This window comes from Pogonomyrmex barbatus, unplaced genomic scaffold, assembly GCF_055798465.1.
Source record: "Pogonomyrmex barbatus isolate J1 unplaced genomic scaffold, ASM5579846v1 scaffold9, whole genome shotgun sequence".
In the NCBI taxonomy this organism is placed as follows: Eukaryota; Metazoa; Arthropoda; class Insecta; order Hymenoptera; family Formicidae; genus Pogonomyrmex; species Pogonomyrmex barbatus.
This window is the reverse complement of record NW_028297193.1, coordinates 7,184,844-7,208,517: the sequence shown is the minus strand read 5'-3', so window position 1 is coordinate 7,208,517 and position 23,674 is coordinate 7,184,844. Positions and strand designations below refer to the sequence as shown.

Below are 23,674 nucleotides of genomic sequence, written 5' to 3'. Positions count from 1 at the left end.
ATATTTCCATTTTATACGCCAGAAAATTGTTACAAAAACTTGAAATGCGTTTTTCTCAAAATATACTTTTTCAAATTTGCGTGCAAGGTTACTCTTACAATTTTTATCCGACTAACTTGAAATTTTAACATAATCTTCTTCTACATATCAAAATACAAAGTACGTAAGATTTTTATGCTGAAAGTGAGTGATGTTTCGGGAAATCCAATCGATGATAGTAGAAGAGATGGTTATCCCGGTTTCGTGTACCCTTCGGCACACATCAGCACTCAGCTCCTGTACTTCTTCTGGCCATTCTGGACGATGGAGACATGCGAATGCATCCCACAATAATAAATCATCCGATCGATTGTTACTTTATACTGCACTACACTAATTTTATCGTAGTCAGATAACTGCACATACACTTCCTCTTGTCGGGATTCGATATCCTTCACATCACAGGTGCCGATATCTAAGAGCGAAAGTGTAGTGATATTTAACTTTTCGTCGTTGAATCGTATCCTATGAGTCCGTGCGCTATCAGGATACTGCTAGCATCACGAGCACGGGTGAAAAACATATTGTCTCTAGTGCGTCCTTTGTTGGACTGAACAGTCTTTCAAAACTTAGGCTAGTGTTCTACACTACGGCGGCGCTAGTGGGGAGTTCCTCCTCCCTCTTGTTTAATCTTATCCTTATGTACTAACTTAGTTTTACCGGTATTTATCGCTAATCTTACATTGCTTTTGCCTACTAACTCTAAAATTTTATACGGTCCGACATATTGGTCGTTTTATTCTTACGCGGTTCTTTCAACAAGTACACCTTGTCGCCTATTTTAAAACTCTGCGGGTTAAGTTTCTTATCGTAATAGCGTTTCGATCTTTCCTTTGTCTTAGTTAAATTTTCGCGGACAATTTCTTGCGAATCTTATTCTGTTAAAAAGATCGGCCAGGTAGTTCGCATAGTTCTCGTTCTGACTCGTTTCGATATCATTTGAAGGTAATCGCACAATTTTCCCGAATACCAGTTCATACGGAGTTCGTATTGTTCTCGTGGACGTTCGTATTGTATGAAAAGCGTGCGAGTTTCAAGTAGTGATCAGGTAGTGATCCCAATTGTAGGTTTTGTCGACAAACTGTTTGAGGTTATTCTCAGAGTACGTGATGCAATCCCTCCACGGAACTGTTCGACTGCGGACGATATGCCGTCGTTTTGCATTGAGAAATTCGGAATTTTCGCGCTACCGCTCGCATAAGACTGTTTACAAAATAGTGAACTGAGAACTTCCTTCATGGTCATCTTTTCTATGATTTCTGATGCGCACTCTTTGATAGTCAGGGCAATGATTCGGGTTTTGTTTCTATAAATTACTCTAGCAATGGCTCAAGGGGGTACATTCGAATTGAGGTAACAATTCTGCGTCTTTTAACATCCGGGCCCCTTGATCGCAGAGAGTGCCTCATTCCATCACGAATATTACTAGATTATTTTTTCATGTTAAAAAATTGTCGCTAATTTATCTGAGGACTGATTCTCTAACGACATTAGTAAGGTCATACGATACGTGAATCAGGTCAAATGATTCTAAGTTGCTATCTGTCGTCGTCATTATTGTTGTCATCATCGTTGTCACCATTATCGTCATCGTCATCATCGCTATGAATATCTTGATCGTATTCATGTGACAATTCCTCTTTTAGTTCTACAGGGGGTGTTATCATTCGTGGAATGTGGGGATCGGTCAAAGGTTCAAGTGAGCGGGACGTGCTTGGGACGGCCGTTGAGGAGCTTCTTCCTTTCTTTCTGGACTAGGGATCGAGGTCTACCTGCATTTTTGTGATAGGGAAAGTTTCTAATTGGCATTGGATTTCTCGACAATGCGTCAGCGTTGACGTTACTTGCGCTGGCCTTATATGTAACTTCATATTCATATTCGGCCAATTTAAAACGCCATCTTACAAGACGCGACGTTGGGTCTTTAACTGTGTAACCATATGAGAAGTCTGTGACCCATTATTAACTGAAATTTTTGACCATATAAGTAAGGCCTGAAATGATTGACGCTATGAATAATCGCCAATAGTTCCTTTTCAATGGTCGAATAATTCTGTTCTGCCGAGTTCAATAATCGCGACGTATACGCAACCGGAAGGTCTTTACCGATTGTATCTTAATTAAATATGCCTCCGATTGTATACTTTGACGCGTTTGTAGTTACTATAAAGGATTTAGCAAAATTGGGGTGTTGAAGAATCGGTTCCGAACATAGAAGTGTCTTGAGTTGGCCTGTTCTTGTATTTCTGATCTATTCTATTCGAAAGGGGTATTTTTTTTAGTAAGGCTGTTAAGGGCCGTTTTCGAAAAGTTAGGTATGAACCTGCGATAATAGCCTGCTAGGTCTAGAAATTGTTTTATGGCTTCCACGTCGCGTGGCTTCGGAAAGTTTTCTACCGCCGCAATCTTTCCAGGATCAGGTTTTACTCCGTGCTCGCCGATGATGTGGCCCAAATAATTCACTTTTACGAAGGAATTCGCACTTATCAGGTTATAAGCGCAAGTTCGCTTTGCGTACTCTCAGCTAATTTACCGAATTTAATGGCATACTCTTTAAGTGAACTTGCGTAAAGAATGATCGTCCAAATAAACGAAGACCTCTACGCTTTGTAGACTAGAAACTAAAACTTGGTCCATAAGGCGCTGGAATGTGACAGAGGCGTTCTTAAGCCCGAACGGCACGCGTTTAAATTAATAATAGTATTAATAATAGTCGTATGGTATGGTGAAAGCTATTTTCGATACGTCCGTTTCGTGCATGGGAATTTGGTGAAATTCGGACGCTAAATCGAATACGCTGAAGTATTTAATGCCCCAACTTCTAATATTTCTGTAATATTGAGTAGGGGGTACGCGTCTCCGACAGTTTTCTCGTTCAACGCGCGGTAGTCTATCATCCTCCATCGTTTATTGCCCTTGGAGTCGAGTTTCTTGGGCACGATTCAGAGGAGAATTGTATGGAGACTCCGAAGGACTAATGACGTTATTAGCTAGCAATTCGTTGATCTGTTTAGTTATTTCCTCTCTATGGATCTACAGGAATCGAGATTGCTTGGTGTGGATTGACATGTTATCTACAGTAACTATTCTATGCGCAGTCGCGTTTGTGCAGCCCAGCTTATCGCCGGGTAGATGAAAAAGGTCATCGTATTTATTTATCAGGCTCGAAACGTGTTCCGTTTCAACGGTGTTCAAATGCTCCAGGCGGAGGAGCTCTTGAATAGCATATGCGCGGTCATTGCCCCCTATCTGTACCGCACCTATAATTGCGATCATTTCCGGTATTCGAATTTGCTTCGTCTCTAGGACAAGCGCGGAAGATTTGTTCGATTACAGGTATCGGAATTTCTTTATCAGTGTCGCCTGAATTTACGACGCATGTATAGGCCTTACTATTGATTTGTTACGATCACTTCACCGAAGTATAAACCGTCGCTAATATGGACTTACAGAATATATCCAACGAAGGGTTCCGTATTTGAAATTTTGACGAGAGTATCGTTCGATAAGTCAGGTAAATTTTTGCGAGATAGCGCCATAATAAATTGTGTAGTATATGGTCAGGAAGTAACATTATTCAAATTGCTATACCAAGTTTCAACCAAAAGCTTAGTTTATATGTGGCAGACGTTGGAAGTGAGCATGGCAACAGTTGTCATAAAAATGGAGAAAGACGAATTCTGTGCAGTGATTTTTATTTAAAGAAGTGGATGGCTGCGCAGATTAAAGCCGAATTGAACGAAGTTCATGGGGACTCTGCGGGACCAGCGTTGAAGACCACTTTATTTTTGGATTAATGAATTCAAAAGAGATCGGACATCAACCAAAGATGAAGCGCGTCCCGAACGTTCAGTTGAAATCACTATGCCAGAAATGATTAAAAAATCCATCGTATCATCATAGAAGATCGCCGAATGAAGGTGCGTGGCATAGCTGAGATTGTAGACATCTCAGTAGATAGAGTGCATAATATCCTGCACAAAGAATTAGAAATGAAAAAGCTATGTGCACGATGGGGACCATCGATCAAAAACGCATGCGAAAAGACATTTCGCAGCAGTATTTGTCGATGCTTAAGCGCAATCCACAAGACTTTTGGCGTTGATTCGTGACCGTAGACGAGACTTAGATCCATCACTATACACCCGAGTCAAAACAGCAGTCGAAGCAGCAGACAGCGCCTGGTGGATGTGCGAAGAAGGTGAAGACTGTTTTGTCGATCGGGAAGATAATGGCCACTTTTTTGGGAATCCCAAGGAATCATCTTCATTGACTACTTACAGAAGGTCAAACACAGGAGCATATTATTCTACACTTCTGAATCGTTTGTACGAAGAGTTGCAAACGAAACGGCCGAGATTGGCGAGCAAAAAAGTTATCTTTCACTATGACAATACTCCGGCTCACACCTCCACAGTTGCAATGACAAAATGCATGAATTAAAATTCGAATTGCTGTCCCATTCACTCTATTCTTCTGATTTGGCCCTTTGTGACTTCTTTCTATTCCCAAACCTCAAGATCTCAGGCTCAGGAAAAAGAAATTTTCGTACGATGAGGAGGTCATCGCGAGAGCGTCCCAGATACGCACATTTTCAATCGGACACACCACTCACATCAGCCGATGCCTAGGAATTTTCTAGTAAGCCATCTATCAAAAATTTTTTTATTTAATCGACCAATCAGCAATGTGTTCGATTGGATCTTACCCGTCATCACTGCTGTAGATGTGTATTTTGAAGGTTTTGAGACTTTCTACTTTTCCGAAGGGATCAAAAAATTGGAACATTGCTGGACTAAGTGTGTAGAGCTTTAAGAAAACTACGTCGAAAAGTGAGAAAGAATTTTCCGGAAAATAGATGATTTTATTGCTTTTTTACCTGACTTATCGAACGACTCTCGTAAAATGTCGCGCGAGATCGAGATTATTAGCGATTCGCGCTGTGCGAACGGGATATGGATTTCTCGTCACTCGAGATATTGCTATGTAAGATTTATTATCGTCGCATGCCTGAGGAAATCGGAACCTAAGATTCCTTCTTAGGCAATAGGAAAGCCATTAGGCGTCATATAAGAAATTATCAGATATCCTAGGAAGTAGTAGATAACCCAAGAGTTTTTACCTGTTCCTCCGCCTGATGCCGCTAAGATAAATCGCGTTATTTCTATCGACTGGAGTCCCGAGACGCAAGTTCCTTACGTTCCTTAATTAGGTTGGGAGCGGCATCCGTATCGATCATGAATTCGATTTCGCGTGTAAGCTCGTCGGCACGTATGCCGTTGGCGCTGGAGGTCGCAAGAGTTTAGGGTTGCGATTCGGATTTCTCGTTGTCGCTCGTTATTTCGATCGAGTTTACCGGATGCGTGTGCCAGGGAAAATCCGCTGCATCCGCGGTACGTGGCGGATCTCGCATATTTCCCGCTTCCCTGTTCCTATTGTTGTTATATTGTCTCTTGCGACATTCCTCTATTTTATGGCCTGCATTCTTGCAGTATCGGCACCATTTCTTCGAATTTATGATCATCGCGATTCTGGGGCGGTTTTCCGTTGTAATCGTATCCGCGGTCCGCGGGGGGGGGTTGTGTTTATAAGCAGAGTCTCGTGGGAAGGCGTGTTGCTGCCGCGAAGGCGTATATTTATCGTACATCCGTGTGTCTCGTTTAATCCTCATGTTATTAGTCATTATGTCCTGTTATACCAGAGAGTGGTACCGTCTAAATCTATTTTCCCAGTCGGACCGCCTCTCGTGCGGTCTACTTCGTCACGTTTGGCTAAGGTCATGACGGCCATAAACATTTCGAAAGGATTATAATAGTATTCGGACTTAAGTTGGAGGTGGAATTTTAATGGCTCTTGCAAAATGTACGTACCATTAGTTCGTCGATCTCACAAGCGTGGTCTAGCGTGGTTTAGCGTTCCTCAAGGTCGGCTCGTAGATCCTTAATTCGACTTATATAATCTAGTATGTTCTCATTATATTTAAAGTACACAGAAGTTAAATCACCACGGTATTGGAGATTGGTTCTAGGCGAGCCGAAAGCGCAGTTTAAAAGATCTCTCAGTTACGTGACTGTTTCACATAACTCATGCTGAACAATAGTATAGGCGTGCCCACGCAATTTCGCAATTAGCATTTTCGTTAATGACTTTTCATGCAAGGATATGATGTCAAGAGGCAGGCACTTAGAAATTGGAAGAGGGAAATGTTATACCCATTGAAGTTGGGAACACAATCTGTGGCTTCGTGATGCAGGATACGCGGGGCCAGTACCGCGTCGCTAGGGGAGTCGAAAAGGGGGGGGGGGGAATTGTGCTTGGGTTTCAGAGAAACGCTATCTGGCAGGAAGACTAAGGCTGCGACCTAAATCTCTCCTCCCGGTGTCAAACTCGCGACGCAAATTATTAATCTCGCGTATGAAATCGTTTATCATTTCGTTTCTCATCGCGATGAGCATTTCACCAAGTTCCGGAATAATAGGGCGGGCGGTTGTTCCCTTTGCTTGTTCGAGTTCTTCGCGTGCCTTTCGTTGTATCCGCGAATCGCGGCGCGATCAAACTGTACTCGTGCCTCGTGCTCTGAATATTTGCGTTGTAGGGCGGAATCTTGTTCTCTTAATTGCGCTTCGCGATTGTCCTACTTTTGTCTAATCTGTTCTAGCTCTTTTTCGGAGAGCTTTTTCCCCTGGCGCGTATTCAAGTCGTTCGCGGACATCACCGGCGTGCGAAACATATATTCGTCTTTCCCACCGCTGTCATTAATTATGTCACATCGCGAATCGTGGCAATGCGGCGTTAGAATTTAAGAGAATTTCTCACCTTGATTTTCCCCAGCTTTCTGTCGAGATCCTCCACCCGGGTTGGTCGAGCTCGGCGAATTTTCGAATATTTAGAGGAGGTTAATTAAAGGAGGATAGTTAAAGAATTAACAATCTTTATCTCTATTACACTCTAATAAATATTAATGTGAGATTTAATTGTCGTTACATAGGGCTTAATGAAAACTAACTAGCACTAGTGACTTTCTATTAGTCTAATTTATTCTATATTCTATATTCTATATTCTATATTCTATATTCGAGGTTGAAAGCTAGATAAAGACACTTGGAAGAATTCAAGTTATTAATCCGAAATCGAAATCTAAAGCTAGATAGAGACACTAAAAAAAAAAGAATTTGAACTACGGCTAGGAATTAAGTTTTAAGTCCGTTCGGTTTGACGCGAGTTCTAAGATTAACTGGAAGAGATGGTGTCGCACAAAGAGGCGTCGGTGAAGACCCAAAGTGCCCGACCCTCGGCGCCTGGTAACATTGTAAAGCGCGCTGACATGAGTTGCTTGACATAAGTAGGGATCGAAAGGAAAAATTTCTTCCGTACCGACTACAGACGTGACATAATATATTATATATAAGTTTTAATTAAATATTAAGATATTACAATAATTTAGATAATATTTTGTTAATTATGTGACAATAATGTTAAATAGCATAAATAATTATAATTATAAATATTTTGAATTTGCAAAATTCCTTTACTTATAGTATCTTCGATATTTTCTATTAGTTAATCACAGCTAACTCAAGGAATATAAGGATTGGAATCGAATTCTAGAAGAATAATCGACTATGATTCGTCAATTTTTTACGGTTACGGCATAAGTTAATAGATTACGGCCTCCAAAAACTAACCTTAAACCCTAAAGCCTACAATGACATAACATAAGGCTGTAAAATGTGGTTGTAAGAATCTACTTAAATGAATTATTTTTATTTCTTATGCTTAACAACCTTACGTCACAGTACCTGTGACGTCACAGTAACTATGCTGTATACTATGACGTAAGGTTGTTAAGCATAAAAAATGAAAATAATTCAGTTAAAGGTACTTATAACCACGTCTTACAGCCTTGTAGCTTTATGTTATGTCATTGTAGACTAGGCTTAAGACAGCGTTGAGTTGAGTTGTTATAACTCATGAAAATACTAGATGGATATGTGTATTATATTTTTTGGTTCTAGTGGAACTCGAACTTGGATTATCGTGAGCATTCTTGTTCTCTGCCAGCAGCCAAAACATAGGGGAAATCTCTTTCTCTCTCTCTCTCTCTCTCTTTCTCTCTGCGCAGATGAGATGATCTATTGACAGTCATGATGGATAGTCATATTGCTTTATAGCTTTACTATTGTAAGATTCTTGTATTTTTTAAATTTAAATAAAGTAACCGTTTTGTCAGGAATTAATGTCCGTTTTTATAATTATTGTCTATGATTTAATACACGCACTGAGAGAGGTGACCGGCACGTATTGGATAATGGAGCAGGCGTAATAACTTTTCCACAACTTTAATATAATGCGGTTTATCTATATTTTCACTGAGTCTACAACGTAATACAACGATTTAACAGATATCGCCTGTAACGATATCTCGACTATATTCACTACAATTACTACTTTCGACTATTCGACTTGAACTCTCGCGGATGACACGTCTGTCTCATTCGCCGACTAGGGAGAGAGTCTCCGTCGCTCGCTGCTCCGCGCATCGAAGCACGTTCGGTGATTTCAAAGTTAACAAAGATTGCATCAGCCCTTGTTGGTCCTTTCCTAGTGTCACTCACTCGTGTCGTGTTCGATCGAGAGGCGCTCTTTTGATTACTGAACAGCACTCATGGTGCCATCCACCGGTTGTCCTAGGGACTTCTTAGTAACTTTCTTACAGCTCGGCCATCCTGCATTTATGTTCGTCCTCGAAGATACATGTTTATCTATCGCTTTTTATTATCACAGTTTCACAGACGCATCTCTTATTTATAGTAATATCGCTTGTAAATAACGCAGCGTCTCTTATTTTCTTAATTTTAAATTTAAACAATTTTTAACCTAATCTTATTTCAACATAATCTATCTACATTGCTCTTAAACTAATTAATACTATGTATGCCGTACTTAAAGTACATCTAATTCCTTCGCTTGTCATTTCCAAGGTTTGAGACGATCGGACGAAAGAATTGTGTTAAATGGACGCGTTGTCAAGTTAAAACCAGGTATATCTTGCACAACGTAACGATGATTACCTAATATTTTTCCAATCATATACGGACCCTTATATTTAGCCTTTAATTTCGCATTTACGCCCGGTTTCATTTGTGTGTCTCGTACTAGTACGTATTCACCTGTTTCGAACTTGGACGGTTTTCGAGATCGTTCGTCGCGGTACTCTTTATTGTATTGACGTATTTTGTCCGTTGCTGTCAATGCCATATCACAATTTTTCTTTCTTTCAGTTTCTATATCTACATCGATTGATGTTAATTTTTGAGTAAATTTTGCAAGCGGATAGTCTGTATGGGAACGCTGACTGTACCCCAGTACCAGTTTTGTCGGAGACGTTTTTGTTACAGCATAATAAGTGTTATTTATAATATACTGCATGTCTTTAACCCTATCTTTCCATTCCGACGAATTATTTATTAACTTAGTTAAGGAACTCTTGATAAATCGATTCACTCTCTCGACTATTCCATTAGCCCAGGGGGCAGCTACTGCAATTTTCCTATGTTTAATTCGATTTGATTCGACAAATTCGAAATTCATTTGAAGTGAATGCCGTTCCACGATCAGTTACAACTTCAGTCGGATTTCCAAACGTTGCAAAGATATTTCTTAATATACCTATAGTACTTCTCGAGTCGATGTGGATTTGACTGCATTTAACCAAGTAAAGCGAGAGAATGCATCGACTATGACTAGTATATGTTTATATTTATCACAAGTTTCTTGTAACGGACCGAAATGATCAATGTGAATTATTTCATTACAACCGTTGGGGACGGATACAGTGATGTCTCCCCTTCGAAACGATTCATGGAGTCATTAGCCATTAGACAGGTAATACAATTTTCTATATAACTATTTATGCGCTTACGCATACCGGGAAACCAAAAATATTCTTTTAATGTTGTAATGTTTTCTCGAACCCTGCATGCGCCATTTCATCGTGATGAGCGCGTATGACTCCAGATATCATTAATTCCGGTACTACGAATTTTATATCTTCATTTTCTTTTCTATAAACCAGACCGTCTATCAATTTAAATTTATCATCGTCTTCATTCTCTAATTTATTTGCTATCTCTTGAATTTTAGGATCTGCCAATTGCCGAAATTCGAGCTCTCTTTCTATGGGGCGTTCGTCTACGTAACCCACGCGACTGAGAGCGTCGACATGTTGCATCTTATTACCCGGACGGTGAACAACTTTAAAATAATAATTTTGCAAAGCAAGCGTCCACCGCGCTATTCGCGGGTTCAAATTAGCTTTATTCACGGCATAAACTATCGCGTTACAGTCAGTGACTATAGTAAAACGCAACCCATAAAGATATAAATGAAATCTCTCCACTGCCCTAACCATGGCTAACATTTCTAACTCGTAACTATGATAATTTCTTTCAGCTCGATTCGTAGTCTGGCTGAAGAAAGCTATTGCCGCCCAATTATTATTCTGCTTCTGTAGCAGTATAGCTCCAAGGTCCAGATGACTGGCATCTGTATGCAGCTCAGTCTCTGCTGCTGGATTATACAAGCACACGGGAAATGAGGTAAGTTCTTTCTTTAAGTTTTCGAATGCCTTAATACATGTTTCATCGAAATCAAATGTAATACCTTTTTTAAGAAGATTTTGCATCGGCCCGGCTTTCACCGCAAAGTGTCTGTATAAATTTTCTAAAATAACCGGCTAAGCCTAAAAATCTGCGCACTTCGTGTACGGCTTCCGATTGTTTAAAATTTCATACAGCTTCGGTATGCCGCTGGTTAAGAGTGACCCCGTTTTCAGAAATTATATATCCTAGGAATTCTATTTCTCGACGTAAGAATTGACACTTTGTATAATTTAATTCGAACTTATGTTTTTTTAGATACTTCAACGTCTCGTTCAAGACAGCTAGATTCTGGTCTACGGTTTCCGACGGTATAAGAATATCATCTATATAAACCTTGTTGATAACCTTGTTTTGCCGTATGAGCGAATCCAATATTTGCAAAAGACGCTTCTGGAATTCCGCAGGAGCTTCTGAATACCCGAATGATAAATATTTGTATTCGTATTGCCCATCAGGCGTAGTGAAAGCAAAATACTTTGTACATTCCTCATGTACTTTGATATGATGAAACCCGTCCTTCAAATCTAACAACGTAAATACTGACTTTCCATAAAGTCTCGACAAACAATCCTCGATTACCGGAAAAGGGTACTTCTGTTTTATTACTCGAATATTTAATGGTCTCAAATCGACACATAATCTGATCGCGCCGTTTTTCTTTTTAATAGGTACGATCCTTGCGCAATATGGTGAGATACTCGGCTGGATGATCCCTCGATTCAAAAGGTCATCCACGACTTCCCTTATCTGTAGCCGTTCGACATAAGCAAATCGTCGCGGCGCAAAAGCGTATACAGAGTCGTCCTTCAAATGAACGCGAACGGAATAACCGTTTTCAATCAGTATTACTTTCAAGCTCTCGAAAGATTGATTGCATTTATTATCAAAATTAAATTCAAAATAAACTCTCTTTTTCAACAAGCTCTATAATGGCCTCGCCTTAATTGAATAATCCTTTATGAACTTTCTAAAGTAGCTCGCTAATCTCAAAAATCTTTGGATTTCGTGTAGACTCGTGGGTTTCTTAAAATTTGTAACTGTTTCGGTATATCTTTAACTAAGCGTGATCCCGTTTTCCAATACCCTAAAAACTATATTTCCTTTCTGAGAAATTGACTTTGAGTAATTGAGTTGGAATTTATATTTCTTCAGCAGTACGAGTATTTCTTTTAGTACCGCCAAGTTTTATTCTACTGTGTTGGATAGGATGAGGATATCGTCTATGTATACTATTACTTTTTCTTCGCGGATAAGCGGGTCGAGAATTTGCAACAGTATTTTTTGAAATTCCGCCGGTGCCTCTGAATATACTCGGTAAATATCTATATTCAAATTATCCTTCAGGAGTCGCAAATCCGAAATATTTTGTGTCCTCATTGTGTACTTTTATGTGATGGAATTCGTCCTTGAGATCAAGTAACATGAACACGATTTTTTCATATAAACGCGAAAGACAATCTTCGATTATCAGAAATAGATATTTCTGTTTTATTACCCGACTATTAAGAGGCCTAAGATCCACGCAAAACCTAATATTTCCATTCTTCTTTTTAATAGGTATGACACGTGCACAGTACGGCGAGATGCTTGTATTATTTTACGCTTCAACAAATCATCAATAATCTCGCGAATCTGCAGACGCTCCACGTATGCGAAACGTCGAGGGGCGAATGTATAGACGGAGTGGTCTTTGAACTGTACGCGGACGGAATACTCTCATCTATTGGTATGATGTTAGTATTTTCTATGGCCAACAAGACCATCAGACGCTTCTTATCTCCAGCATTGAAATCTATAACCGAGTCTAATCTGTTCCAGCTCACTTGTTAAATCCTCCACATAAAGAGAGAGATTGGCAAAAAGGCGCACTTCTGCGACCGGATTGATAACTGCTCTGCCGTGTAACTTATAAATCAGGGTGAGTTTTTCACTCTCTATAAAATCTCTACCCAATATAACATCACCCAAGAACGACTTTTCATTTATGACGTACATGGTTATTTTAAATCGACGATCTTTCGATAATTCCAATCGAATCCACGATAATTTCAATCATAAAATCGACTGGAACGATTCCTTTCAAGTTTAGTTAGAGACATTTAATATACGGTTCGATAAATGATTCATAAACGCAATTACTAATAAAAGAAACTGGACTTCCGGTGTCCATCAGCGCAACTAATTTACATTGTTTATTACAGATGGAAGTTACTTATATGTGAGGGATGGCTCCAACCGGTTGCTGGCGCCTGTTATCACAGGGCCACAGCATTCGTCTTCGTGTCCTGGAATAGCTGCTGCTGCCTGGACCGTTGTTGCTGGCCAGCACCGCTAACGCCTCTCCTTTGTCGGGCAGCTGGACAGTCATACTGCCGGTGTCTTTTGTTCTTACAGAAAAAGCAGATAATTTCTCCACGACAGATTTTGTGCGAGTGCCCAGCTTTATCGTAGTTGCGGCATGATGTCTCTTTAGACCTTGGCCCGCTCGCTGGCACAAATACGCCAAGTCCGAAAACCCTTTCGTGATGTTGCGCATTTTTTCAAGGAAAGTGTCTAGCGAGGTATCAGCCATGGACAGCGTGGTGGCTCTCAGGGCTTTGTTGTTCACGCCGCTGATCAAGAGGTGGATCACATCTTTGGTAGATAAGTCCAATGGTTGTAACAATTTTGTTATCACGTATTGGTCGCTAATTTTGTTATCACGTATTGATCGAATGTTTCACGATGCGGTAACTACTTTCTTACCTCGACCTTTTGCATGACTTTGTAGAAGGGGACCTGTCTGCTGAATACCTTCCTGAGTTCCGGTTTCAAACCGTACCAGGATTCTATCATTGCTCCGCTCTGAAAATCGTACCACTGCCTCGCAAATTTGACAACTTGCTCGAGGTGGCCAGCAATGTCGCTCCATCCGGTGCTCCGTGCACCTGCGACACCTTATCCACTCTTTGTATCCATACATTAACATTTTCGCTTTCAGAGCCTCCAAACTCGGGGATTTGAGAAGTCAACTAAGTGACCGAGCTCCCCCTAGTGAAACCCTCGGCCAAGAGTATTTCCTGAAATACCTGAGCCGGTGAGGAGGCTGTCTGTAAGCCGCCTGGCTCAGATCTTGTATCTTCCCGTTCTCCGACTACATCAGGTACTGCTGACGCTGGCTTTTCTGCCGTACTATTCTCATTTTTATTAAATTGCTGCAATACCTGTGTAAAAACTGTGTAAAAAACTGACTTCTTTGTAACTCCTTTTGTTGTAGGAGTAATGTCTCCGCTACTTGCGATAACGTATGGTAGAGCACCGCCGTTGTCACGGGCTGCTCCAGAGGCGTCACCGCCGACGAACCACCGGTTTCTTCTCGAGCGATTTCTGATGGGCCATGCTTAGCTACATGAGCCAGGATTGCTTCAACGAGGACCACTCTGTCATCCGACACAGGGAAATGAAAACGTCGAGCTTCCTTCTGTAGCTGCTCCAGGACTGCTCGGTCCATCACCCTCGTCTTCATCATCTACGGCCATCTTCCCTCTCTCAACTCCACGCGACACAATGGGCGCATAAGTGGGTCAAATCCTACTTCTGATATTAAATGCTGTAAGATGTTATTTTTTAAATGTTCAAATTTTTAAAATAAATGGATCGAAATCAGGATTGTCTGTTCGTTTGTATTCGATCCCTATTATTTGCTCTAGCATAAAAGGAAGAACGTTCCACATGGCAGTATGAGGAAGAGGACTTGGCAGTAATCTTCCGTCTTCAATAATATGCACAATTAACAGAAAACACTAACGAATAAATATTTAACTGTCAGTACAAACTTTTACAATTATTTCAAAAGCGCGGGGTTTTACATTAATTCGACATTCGACTAAGATCGACTATAAGTATCTCGACTTGACTCTCGCGTAAGAAACGTCTCATACGCCGACTGAGGAGAGAGTGTCAATTCGGCCGCTGCTCCGAAAAACGAAGCACGCTAGATGATTCCTAGATAAACATAAGTTGCATCAGCCGGTCTGCGTGACACATCAAAATCGAGCAGAACGAAATCTAGCTGACGAACTCTAGCGCTAGGGTCGCTCGCGTGCCGCACTTGACGACGAAGAACAGTACTTTTGGCGCCATCTGCCTTGGGAACTTCTTACAACAGTATCTCATATTCTTTATCGTGTACTTTCGGAAAATGAAGGATAGAACATATATCATATTTACTGTCTTTTTTTACCTAATGGAAAAGGCGTATCTAATATTATAAGATTTATGGGCCGATTTGAAATATTAAAATAAATGGAATTTGTGTTTATAAATATACATATTTTGCGATCATGAATTTTACATAAAATTCATATTAAGACTCTCGTTGCAGCTATATTGGTTTTATGACGTCATAAGCAAAAAAAGATATGAACCAAAAGTTCTGCGTCTTATATCTTTATTTCTTAATTTTTCCTTAAAAATATATTATTATATTTTTGTATTTTTAAAACTTGTTAAATATATCAGAAACTAAGATATCTTCGATATGTCACCTAGAAGTATAAAATAATTCTTGAAATAACACTTATTTTTCAGCTTTCACGGCGATTTCTGATAGCTGAATTTTCATTTAATTTATCCATTTTCACACAGTAACATCACAACTCACTTTTTAGTATATTTTTACACCTCCAAAGATTGTGAAAATATATATATTTCATTGGAAAACTAAAAAATAACAATAAATGACGCAAGAAACTTTATGAAGTGTTCAACAATGTCAAATGCTCGCTTATAACTTCTAATTTTCTTTACTCGGCGCTAGACATGAATTTCAGCTTGGCTTTGATTTTTATTGTATATAACCACTGTGACTCGATAATGATCATCAATAACTGCAATATCCGCAGCAACGTTGCCAGATGACAAATAGACATTGTCAAATATGAAATTAGAGCGTGTAATTCTTTTCTAACAAAGGAAATATAAAAAATGGCCCTCTCGAATTTCGCTTTGAAATATGTGTAGTACTATACTTCAACTGCATGATAAAATCATTCAAAGCATAATAAAATGCATGATAAAATCATTCAAGGCAATTTTCAAGTGTTTACAAGAAAATCAAGTTTGAAATTTCTTGTGTAAAATATCACAATTTTATAATGTCTTCTGAAGCGGTTAATGTAATTAGTCGTCACTTGACTAATATGATAAGAATATTGCATTCGCGAGTTTAAATCTCTTTTCTTTTTTTCATTAAATTTTTTTTCATTTTGAAATAAAGAAATATTATAGTATAAAAAATGTAAATAAATTAATGAACATTTTTTATGTATTCTCTATTCTCTAACATGAAAAAGAATTAAAAGAATAAAGAATTAATAGAAATAAAAACAAACTAAGACGTACATTAAAAAAATAAATAAATTAATTAAATTTATTTCTTATGTATTAATTGCAATGCGTATAGCATTAATGCTTAAAAAAATCGCTTTATTAATATATGAATTTTTATTGCATCTTCGCGAATATCGCATTGTTCTTATAGTAATGTGATAACATCTCTAGCGAAAATAAAGTTTGGAACGTAAATCGAATGTAAGGAAAGAGTGACAGCATTAAAACGTTTCATAAACGCTTTATGTTTTTTTCATCACTCTATTCAATCATAACAAAGGCTGCGTTCCAATCATAGACATATAATATAGACTCCTCATACTATATATTCTTTTATACCACCAGTTGGGTTTGGCAGAACGGTGAAAGAAGCAAAATATCGGAGAATATCTGTCTTTTACTGTGCGCGTATTATTGACAAATAAAAATGGCCTATTCAAGGGATCATTTGATATCTGTATAGCAATATACTTGTATTTAAAATAAAATAATATATTTTAAGCTTAGTGAACGAGAAAAAAAAGTTTAATAGAGTAAGTGCCGAAGTATACACTTCTGCATAACGCATAATATATTATGCATAAGAAAATGAACCAATCAGAATCTTTTATTTCCATTGTGGAAGGTTGATTATGCGTTAGTCTCAGTCCACAATAGGCATTTAATCTTTAAGCCGTTAAAAAATTGACCAATCATAGTCAATTATTCTTTTCATATTAGATTATAATTGGTCAATTCTTACGTCTTAAAGTTTAAATCACCTATTGTGGACTGACTTAGGCAGAAGTGTGTGCTCCGACCCTTAAGCTATAAAGACCAATATCATTGTTCATCATGACTGTCAATAGATCATCGCGCATCTCATCTGCGCAGAGAGAGAGAGAGAGAGAGAGAGAGAGAGAGAGCAAAATTTTTCCTATATTTTGCCTCTCACATCGTTCAGCCAAGAACTGACAAACTGGTTGCACACAGGACACGGCAAAGCGACAACTCGACAACACGGTAGTCAATCACCGTCTTGTTTTTTGATATATAACTTCGTTATGCATTAGAAAACAAGAAGATGATTGGCTACCGCGTTGCCGCATTGTCACTTTGTTGCTTTGGGCAACCTGTGTGCAACCAACCATACAGAATAGTTTACATGAGCTTCTAATTTCGACTTAGTAACATTGATGTTATAACTTTTACTTAAGGGGTTAAACCTTTGAGGCCCTAAAATGATAAATCTAAGTTTGGGAACTTTTTATAGATAAATAAATAACTTTATTTGAAATTTGCTTAAAAGGCTTTATTGTACATAACAAACTACTCTAAAAATATGTTATTTTAAATTTTTCTTATGTCTTAAATAGCGGCGCGTTGGTTCACTTGCGAAATTCTTTTTTTTCTGTAGCTTTAAATCGGTGTACAGGAATCCAGGCTTATGGTTTGACCTCGAAAAAAATACAGAATAAAGAATTTTCATTAATTATATTTCAAAAACTGGAGAAGTTTGTAAGGATTTTTCAAAATATTAATTCTTTTCAAAATGGCAGCTATTTTACAAAAGACTTGCATTTTTGCCCTAAAATTTACGTATAAAAATATTAATTGCAAAAAGAGTTTTCAAAAAAATCTGTGTACTTTTTTGCAAAATTTTTAAAGAATTTGCAGTATTAAAGAATATTATATGAAAATTATAAGAGTTATGTTGTACTCCGATTTTTAAAATGCTGTTTTGAGAAAAACGCATTTTAAGTTTTTCAAGAGAATTTTCTGTTTATAATATATTATAAAAATAAAAATTTTTATTTTATCTTCAGTCTGCGATGCCGGCCTCATAAAACTGCCCTTCCGTCTTTGCATTAGCCTCGTCAACTTCTTTTCTAGCAGACAATAATGACTTTCTGGCTTCTTTTGCTACGTCAATGAGGATGGCGCCCGATTGATCATGTTGTCGATTGGCCAATTTTAAATAAAATTATTTAATTGGTTGATCCAATGGAAAATCTCTAAGCATCGGTCGCTGTAAGTGGCTGTGTCCAATTGCAACGTGGTCAAACGCTCCTCGTTAATGGCTGTGCTCGGCCGCTTTAACGCGCCATGCTTCCGCTTTCTTACCAAAATTGTAATAAGAAACCACTGCGAGATTCAAAACTTTCATAATTTCCATTATGCTTCTGAATCCTATTGAAATTAATAACAGCAATATCTGTTGCAATGTCAAGTATTTTTTTCTCACTTGCATAAGATTTTGGAAATTATGAAAGTTTTGATATATATATATATATATATATATATATATATATATATACAGAGAGAGAGAGAGAGAGAGAGAAAAAGAGAACCATTTATCGAAAAATGAGTCCTGCTTGATATATATATATATATATATTAGGTGTACAAAAAAGTTCTGAGCTTTTTTTGTAAAATTCAATCTTTATTCAAAAACAAACAAAAAAATATTAATCGGCGAAATATTCCCCGTTTGCATCAACGACCTTTTGCCATCTTTCGGGCTTTCTAGCTTGCGAATTCCTTGACGATAGAAGCTCACCGGTTTCGAAGCGATAAAGTCATCAATGCATTTTCGTATCTCTTCAAATCTCACGAAATGTGTATCAGCCAAATGATGCTACAGCGACCGGAATAGATAATAATCAGAAGGCGCCATGTCTGGGCTATACGCCGCGTGCGGGAGAACTTCCCAGCCTAACGCAAAGATGTGGTCCTGAGTCGCTTTCGCAACATGTGGTCGAGCATTGTCATGAAGCAAGATCATTTTACGATGTCTTTGGCCAATAAATGGCCTCTTTTCTTCTAATGCATTGCTCAACTTGGTCAATTGTTGTTGGTAGCAGTCTACCGTGATTATTTCACCCGGTTGTAACTCGTAATACAACACACCTTTCCAATCCCACCAGATACAGAGCAAAACCTTCTTAGCGTGGATATTGGGCTTTGGCATCGATGTTGAAGGTTGACCAAGGTCAATCCATGATTTTCTACGTTTAGGGTTATCATAAAGAATCCACTTTTCATCGCCTGTAATGATTTTGTGCAGAAAATCTTTTTTCCGGAACTTTGAAAGCAAAGTGAGTGTTACGCCGACGATTTTTGTTGTCTTCGGACAATTCATGCGGAACCCATCTGCCTTCCTTCTGATCTTTCCCATCGTATGTAAACGTACGGAAATGATTTGCTACGTAACGCCAAGCTGTTCTGCAAGCTCTTTGCGCAGAGTTTATATCCAGCAGTGCTTGCAATTCGTCCGTTTCAATCTTTTGAGGGCGTCCAGCATGCGGTTCATCTTCAAGATTGAAATCTCCTTGGCGAAATTTTTGATACTATCTTTTGATACATGTAGTATGACACGTATTACAGCGTTTTCTCCATATGCAGCACAAATCATTGCAGTGGCTTCAGCAGTATTTTTCTTCAGATGAAACGCGAAGTAGATGGAAAATCGAATATGCTCTTTTGTTATTGCCATCGTGAACACTACTGATTTTTGTGATTATGTGCATCAAACGCCAAACCGTATGGCATTTTAGAAGGCCAAATGTCAACGCTTTAAAACTGCAAAAGGGCGGGAAAATATATAAAATTTAAATTGTTATTTCGGTTGTATGAAATCAAAAGCTCAGAACTTTTTTGTACACTTAATATATAAAAACCAGGACTCATTTTTCGATAAATGATTCTATATATCTGCAGAACACAAAGGATACGCCAGTGTGTTCCGAAACATCTAGAGCCGTCTGGCAGCGCGACGATGCGCTTTGCTAAGACAGTTTTAACAGCATGACAAAGATGCAATTTCGTAAAATTGTTTTAAAATTGTTTTCATTATATTTCTATGATTAAAACTTAATATTTATGTAAACAAAAATTCGATTTTTTTAAACCTCAGGGGTCTAACCCCTTAAGTGAGTCGCGTTTACTTATTCAGGCTTATCTTACTCGTACCAAGCTGAAATAGCTTAACAACTTTCGAAGTGAGTAAAGGATTTTCATTAATATAAAATGATGATCAATATAAAATGATGAAAAATTAGACGCTTGCTTGTGGTAAGATTGTAGTCTAAAAAAACATGACTTTTACGCTTTTTGATTTTCATTTCTTTTATTTTCTGATTTCCTTCTGTATTTGTAAAATATTGAATAATCAATCCTGCAAATAATGAAAAGTCAAGACGTTTAATTTTTACAGTTGACATTATCGTCATTCCCAAGACAGCCGTTTACACGTCTTTGTCGATGTAGTAACTCTAAAGTTGGATGCACAATGAAAAACATTTTACATTGATACATGGTTTCCCATAGGTTGAAATTTATTGCCTGTGTTATTTCTTGTTTCTATTGCCTGTGTTTTTTATTGTGCATCTTAGTTTAACCTCTTCGCCAAACAACTTTAAGTTACTACATCGATGTCGCTAGCTTATGCTAGTCTTAATCTTAAAAGTTGAAAATGAAAAATGCCATAACGTCGTATAGGATGTTATTTTTTAAATGTTCAAATTTTTTAAAATATACTGTTATAAATATACTGTTCGAAATCAGGATTGCCAGTTCGTTCGTATTCGCTCCCTATTATTTGACTCTAGCGAAAGAAGAACGTTCACCACGTGGCAGTATGAGGAAGAAAAATTGGCAATGATCTTCAGTCTTCAAAAATATGCACAATTTAACAGAAAACACTAACGAATATATTTAAACTGTCAGTACAAATTTTTACAAATGTTCAAAGCGCGCGGTTTTACATTAACCCGACTTTCAACTAAATTCGATTATGAATATCTCGACTAGACTCTCGCGTAAGAAACGTCCGTTCCATATGCCAAGAAGAGAGTACCCATCGCCTGCTGCTCCGAACAATCGGAGCACGTTCGATGATTTTAAATCAAACGGATCAGTTTTCACTGATCATATCGCAGTATCGCACGACAGCGCTGGGGTCGATCGCGTGCCGTATCTGATGTCGAAGAACAGTACTTTTGGCGCCATCCGTCGGCTGCCTTGGGAATTTCTTATAGTTGTTTATGCTTCCTTAGTGTTAAAACATAAACAATCTTATGACATTTTTGTTTGGCGTAGTAATCTGCTTTTTCGTTGCCGAAGATTTCTCAGTGCGTCGAGATCCAATATAGGTAGATTTCTAAATCTTCCTCTAGTATTTCCAGGCTTTCTTAATACAAAGGATTATAAAATTTTGGTTGCTGTTATACTTGGCCAAACGTAAAGCTTCTAGAACGCTCTTGATGTCAGAAAATACGAAATTCTTCAGATCCTTGCATGTGAATATAAGAGAGATTGGAAAGTAGCCCATGCCTCCGCCGAGAATATGGATGTCTCTGGGGGGAGCTTCTGAATAAAGGCAATACTCACTTGTGGAGAATATATGTCAACGCGTACCTCTTGTTTAAGGGAGCTCTTCAAGGCATCAATGAAGTAGAAAGAAGAGGAGTGATAGTATTGACGAACCTGGTTGTTAAATTTTGCGTTAATAACAGCAGGAGGAGTTTCTATGGATTTGAAGTTAATTGTTGAGTAACGAATGTAGGTGTTAAATACCTTAAGTTGAAATAAAAATTCCAACAGTACATGGATTTGTAGATGGTTGAGAATAAGTGATCTTACATAACGAATACCTTGAAGAGAACGAATTTCTTGAGGAGGAAGATGCGCTTTGATGAAAAGTTGATAGTTCTGTGAAACTCGATGAAACTGTTTAGGACAGGGTTTTTCCCGAGCGCGAAGGATTACAATATGTATCTAGCGACGATGAGTTTGAATCTGATGGGCAGAGAGGGCTGCCTGACCTCTGCTAAAAGTACGTTGATTAGAGTAGATTTTCAAAGTCCAAGAGCCGTTCTGACAATTCTATATTGAAGCCTCTCTATCTTGAGATATGAAGTGTATATTGCTCCAAAAGAAGAACTGAAAGCCATATTCAATGGCGTTTTTGAAGTTGTTTTATATAAGGTTAGCATTGAGGAGAGGTGTGCTCCCCAGTATGTGTGAGCTAGAGAAGAAAGAATGTTGGCAATTTGTTGGCCTCTTATGACCATTTATGAGAGAGATAAGGTGAGGCTTACTGTCGAGTTTAGGATCAAGCAGGATTCCTAAGAATTTGACGCTTCTTGAATGGCTGAACCACGTAGCCGAATGAGAGAGTTCGGAAGAGTGTGCCTTTTCCTGATGAACATCAGATATTTGGTTTTGAAGAAGGACATTTCCAGTACTCTTGAGTGAAGAAACCGGTCAATTTGATTTAGGATCCTTTCCAATGCAATCAGGGCGTTTCCTAAAGATTTATTAGTTGTGAAAACAACTATGTCGTCCACATATTAAACAAATTTAACATCCTGATATGGGTAGGTAGTTTTTTGAGATAGATGTTGAAAAAAAGAGGGCTCAGGATCGAGCTCTGGGGAATATCTTTGTGCGTGTGTGTTGGAAGCTTGACCATTGATTATAAATTGAATCTTTCTTTTCTTAATTAAGTTATATATAAAATTGCAGATATGAAGGCATATCCAGTTCCAGATCCTCATAGAGGATACTGGGGGTACCGTTGTCGAAAGTACTGGCTAAGTATCTAAGAAAAGAGTAAATGCGTACAAGTTAAATTCAGTAAAGATGTTGTTGGTGAGAATAGTTAAGTTGTCGGCACAAGATCTGAAGGGTCTGAATCAAAACTACATTTCTGGTAGCAATATGTTTTCTTCCACGTGCCAGTGCAACCTCGAGTAAATAATTTTTTCCAGGGTATTTAATAAGAAGGAGAAGAGAGCGATAGGATAGGAAGTCCTGCGTCCCCTGGCTTAGGGGTAAGAATTACTAGGGAAAGCTTCTATGAAGTAGAAAAAGAATTGTTTGAAAGGATGCCGTTAAAACAATGAATCAGCCAGTGACGAAACTGTCCAGGAGATGGGAGATAATAAAGTAATTAAGTTGATCCAACCCGGGGGCGGCTCTTGGAATTAATTACAACGTTCTTGAATTCAGTCGAAGATAGGAGGCAAGAAAAGTCGCGAGGAAGACGTGAAGGCGTTTGCGGAGAGGGGAGCATGTAAGATGTAGGCAGGAGGGACGGGGGCAGAGTTTGGAGACTGTATTTGAGATATGAAGTCGAGAGATGAGCGGTTGGAGACGGTGGATAATCTGGAGATATTGCGACATTTAAAAGATTTGACTAGATTCCAAAGCTTGGATATAAGGGTTTTAAGGTCGAAAGAAGAAAGTTTTTCACTCTATGACTTTATTTTTTTTTTTTAGAATTCTTTTGCAAAGGGTTGAGGTGCATTTGAGAGTGAGGAAGTTTTCAAAGGTAGTGTCAAAGGTTGTGTTGATAGTCCCCGTGGCCGTCCGGGAGAATACGGCATTATGGCATTTCTCGTTCCATCAAAGAGAAGAAGTTCCTCTGGAGGAGTGATAGTCGACTGAGCCGGGAGGGTGAGACTTTGTTGGGAAGAAACGCGAAATGCTATCTTTGATGATGTCTATGATTAAATTGTAGATTTCCGTAGGGGGTATGGAATATACGTATGCGAGGTCGCGTTCTCTAGACTGGAGCTCGAGTCCACTGGCTTGTGTTAGGAAGAGTTGGAAAGTTTTTT

The 23,674-nt window shown here is 38.6% G+C and overlaps 1 protein-coding gene and 1 pseudogene across 35 annotated transcripts in view; one reads left to right on the top strand and one right to left on the bottom strand.

Moving 5' to 3' along the window:
- Positions 1–14,346, top strand: part of LOC105431074 (deoxynucleotidyltransferase terminal-interacting protein 2) — a 31,185-nt gene extending 16,839 nt beyond the window's left edge. For 3 of the 35 annotated variants that reach the window (XR_016141260.1, XR_016141258.1, XR_016141259.1), the window contains 10 exons: positions 8,055–9,080; positions 9,876–9,924; positions 10,183–10,285; positions 10,492–10,637; positions 10,956–11,288; positions 11,369–12,014; positions 12,258–12,433; positions 12,519–12,618; positions 12,902–13,842; positions 13,957–14,346. Coding sequence is in view for 2 of the 35 variants with exons in the window: in XM_089084644.1 (XP_088940770.1) it covers positions 9,021–9,080; positions 9,857–9,924; positions 10,057–10,071; positions 10,183–10,251 (212 nt within the window). In the remaining 33 variants the exon portion in view is untranslated. Of the gene's footprint in view, positions 1–1,685; positions 9,081–9,856; positions 9,925–10,056; positions 10,072–10,182; positions 10,286–10,491; positions 10,638–10,955; positions 11,289–11,368; positions 12,015–12,257; positions 12,434–12,518; positions 12,619–12,901; positions 13,843–13,956 lie in introns of all 35 variants that reach the window. The other 32 variants (XM_089084644.1, XM_089084645.1, XR_016141264.1 and 29 more) reach the window with 30 other exon arrangements.
- A 5,142-nt stretch (positions 14,347–19,488) lies between these two features.
- On the bottom strand, positions 19,489–22,955 carry LOC148934579 (uncharacterized; annotated as a pseudogene).
- Between the last annotated feature and the right edge of the window lie 719 nt (positions 22,956–23,674).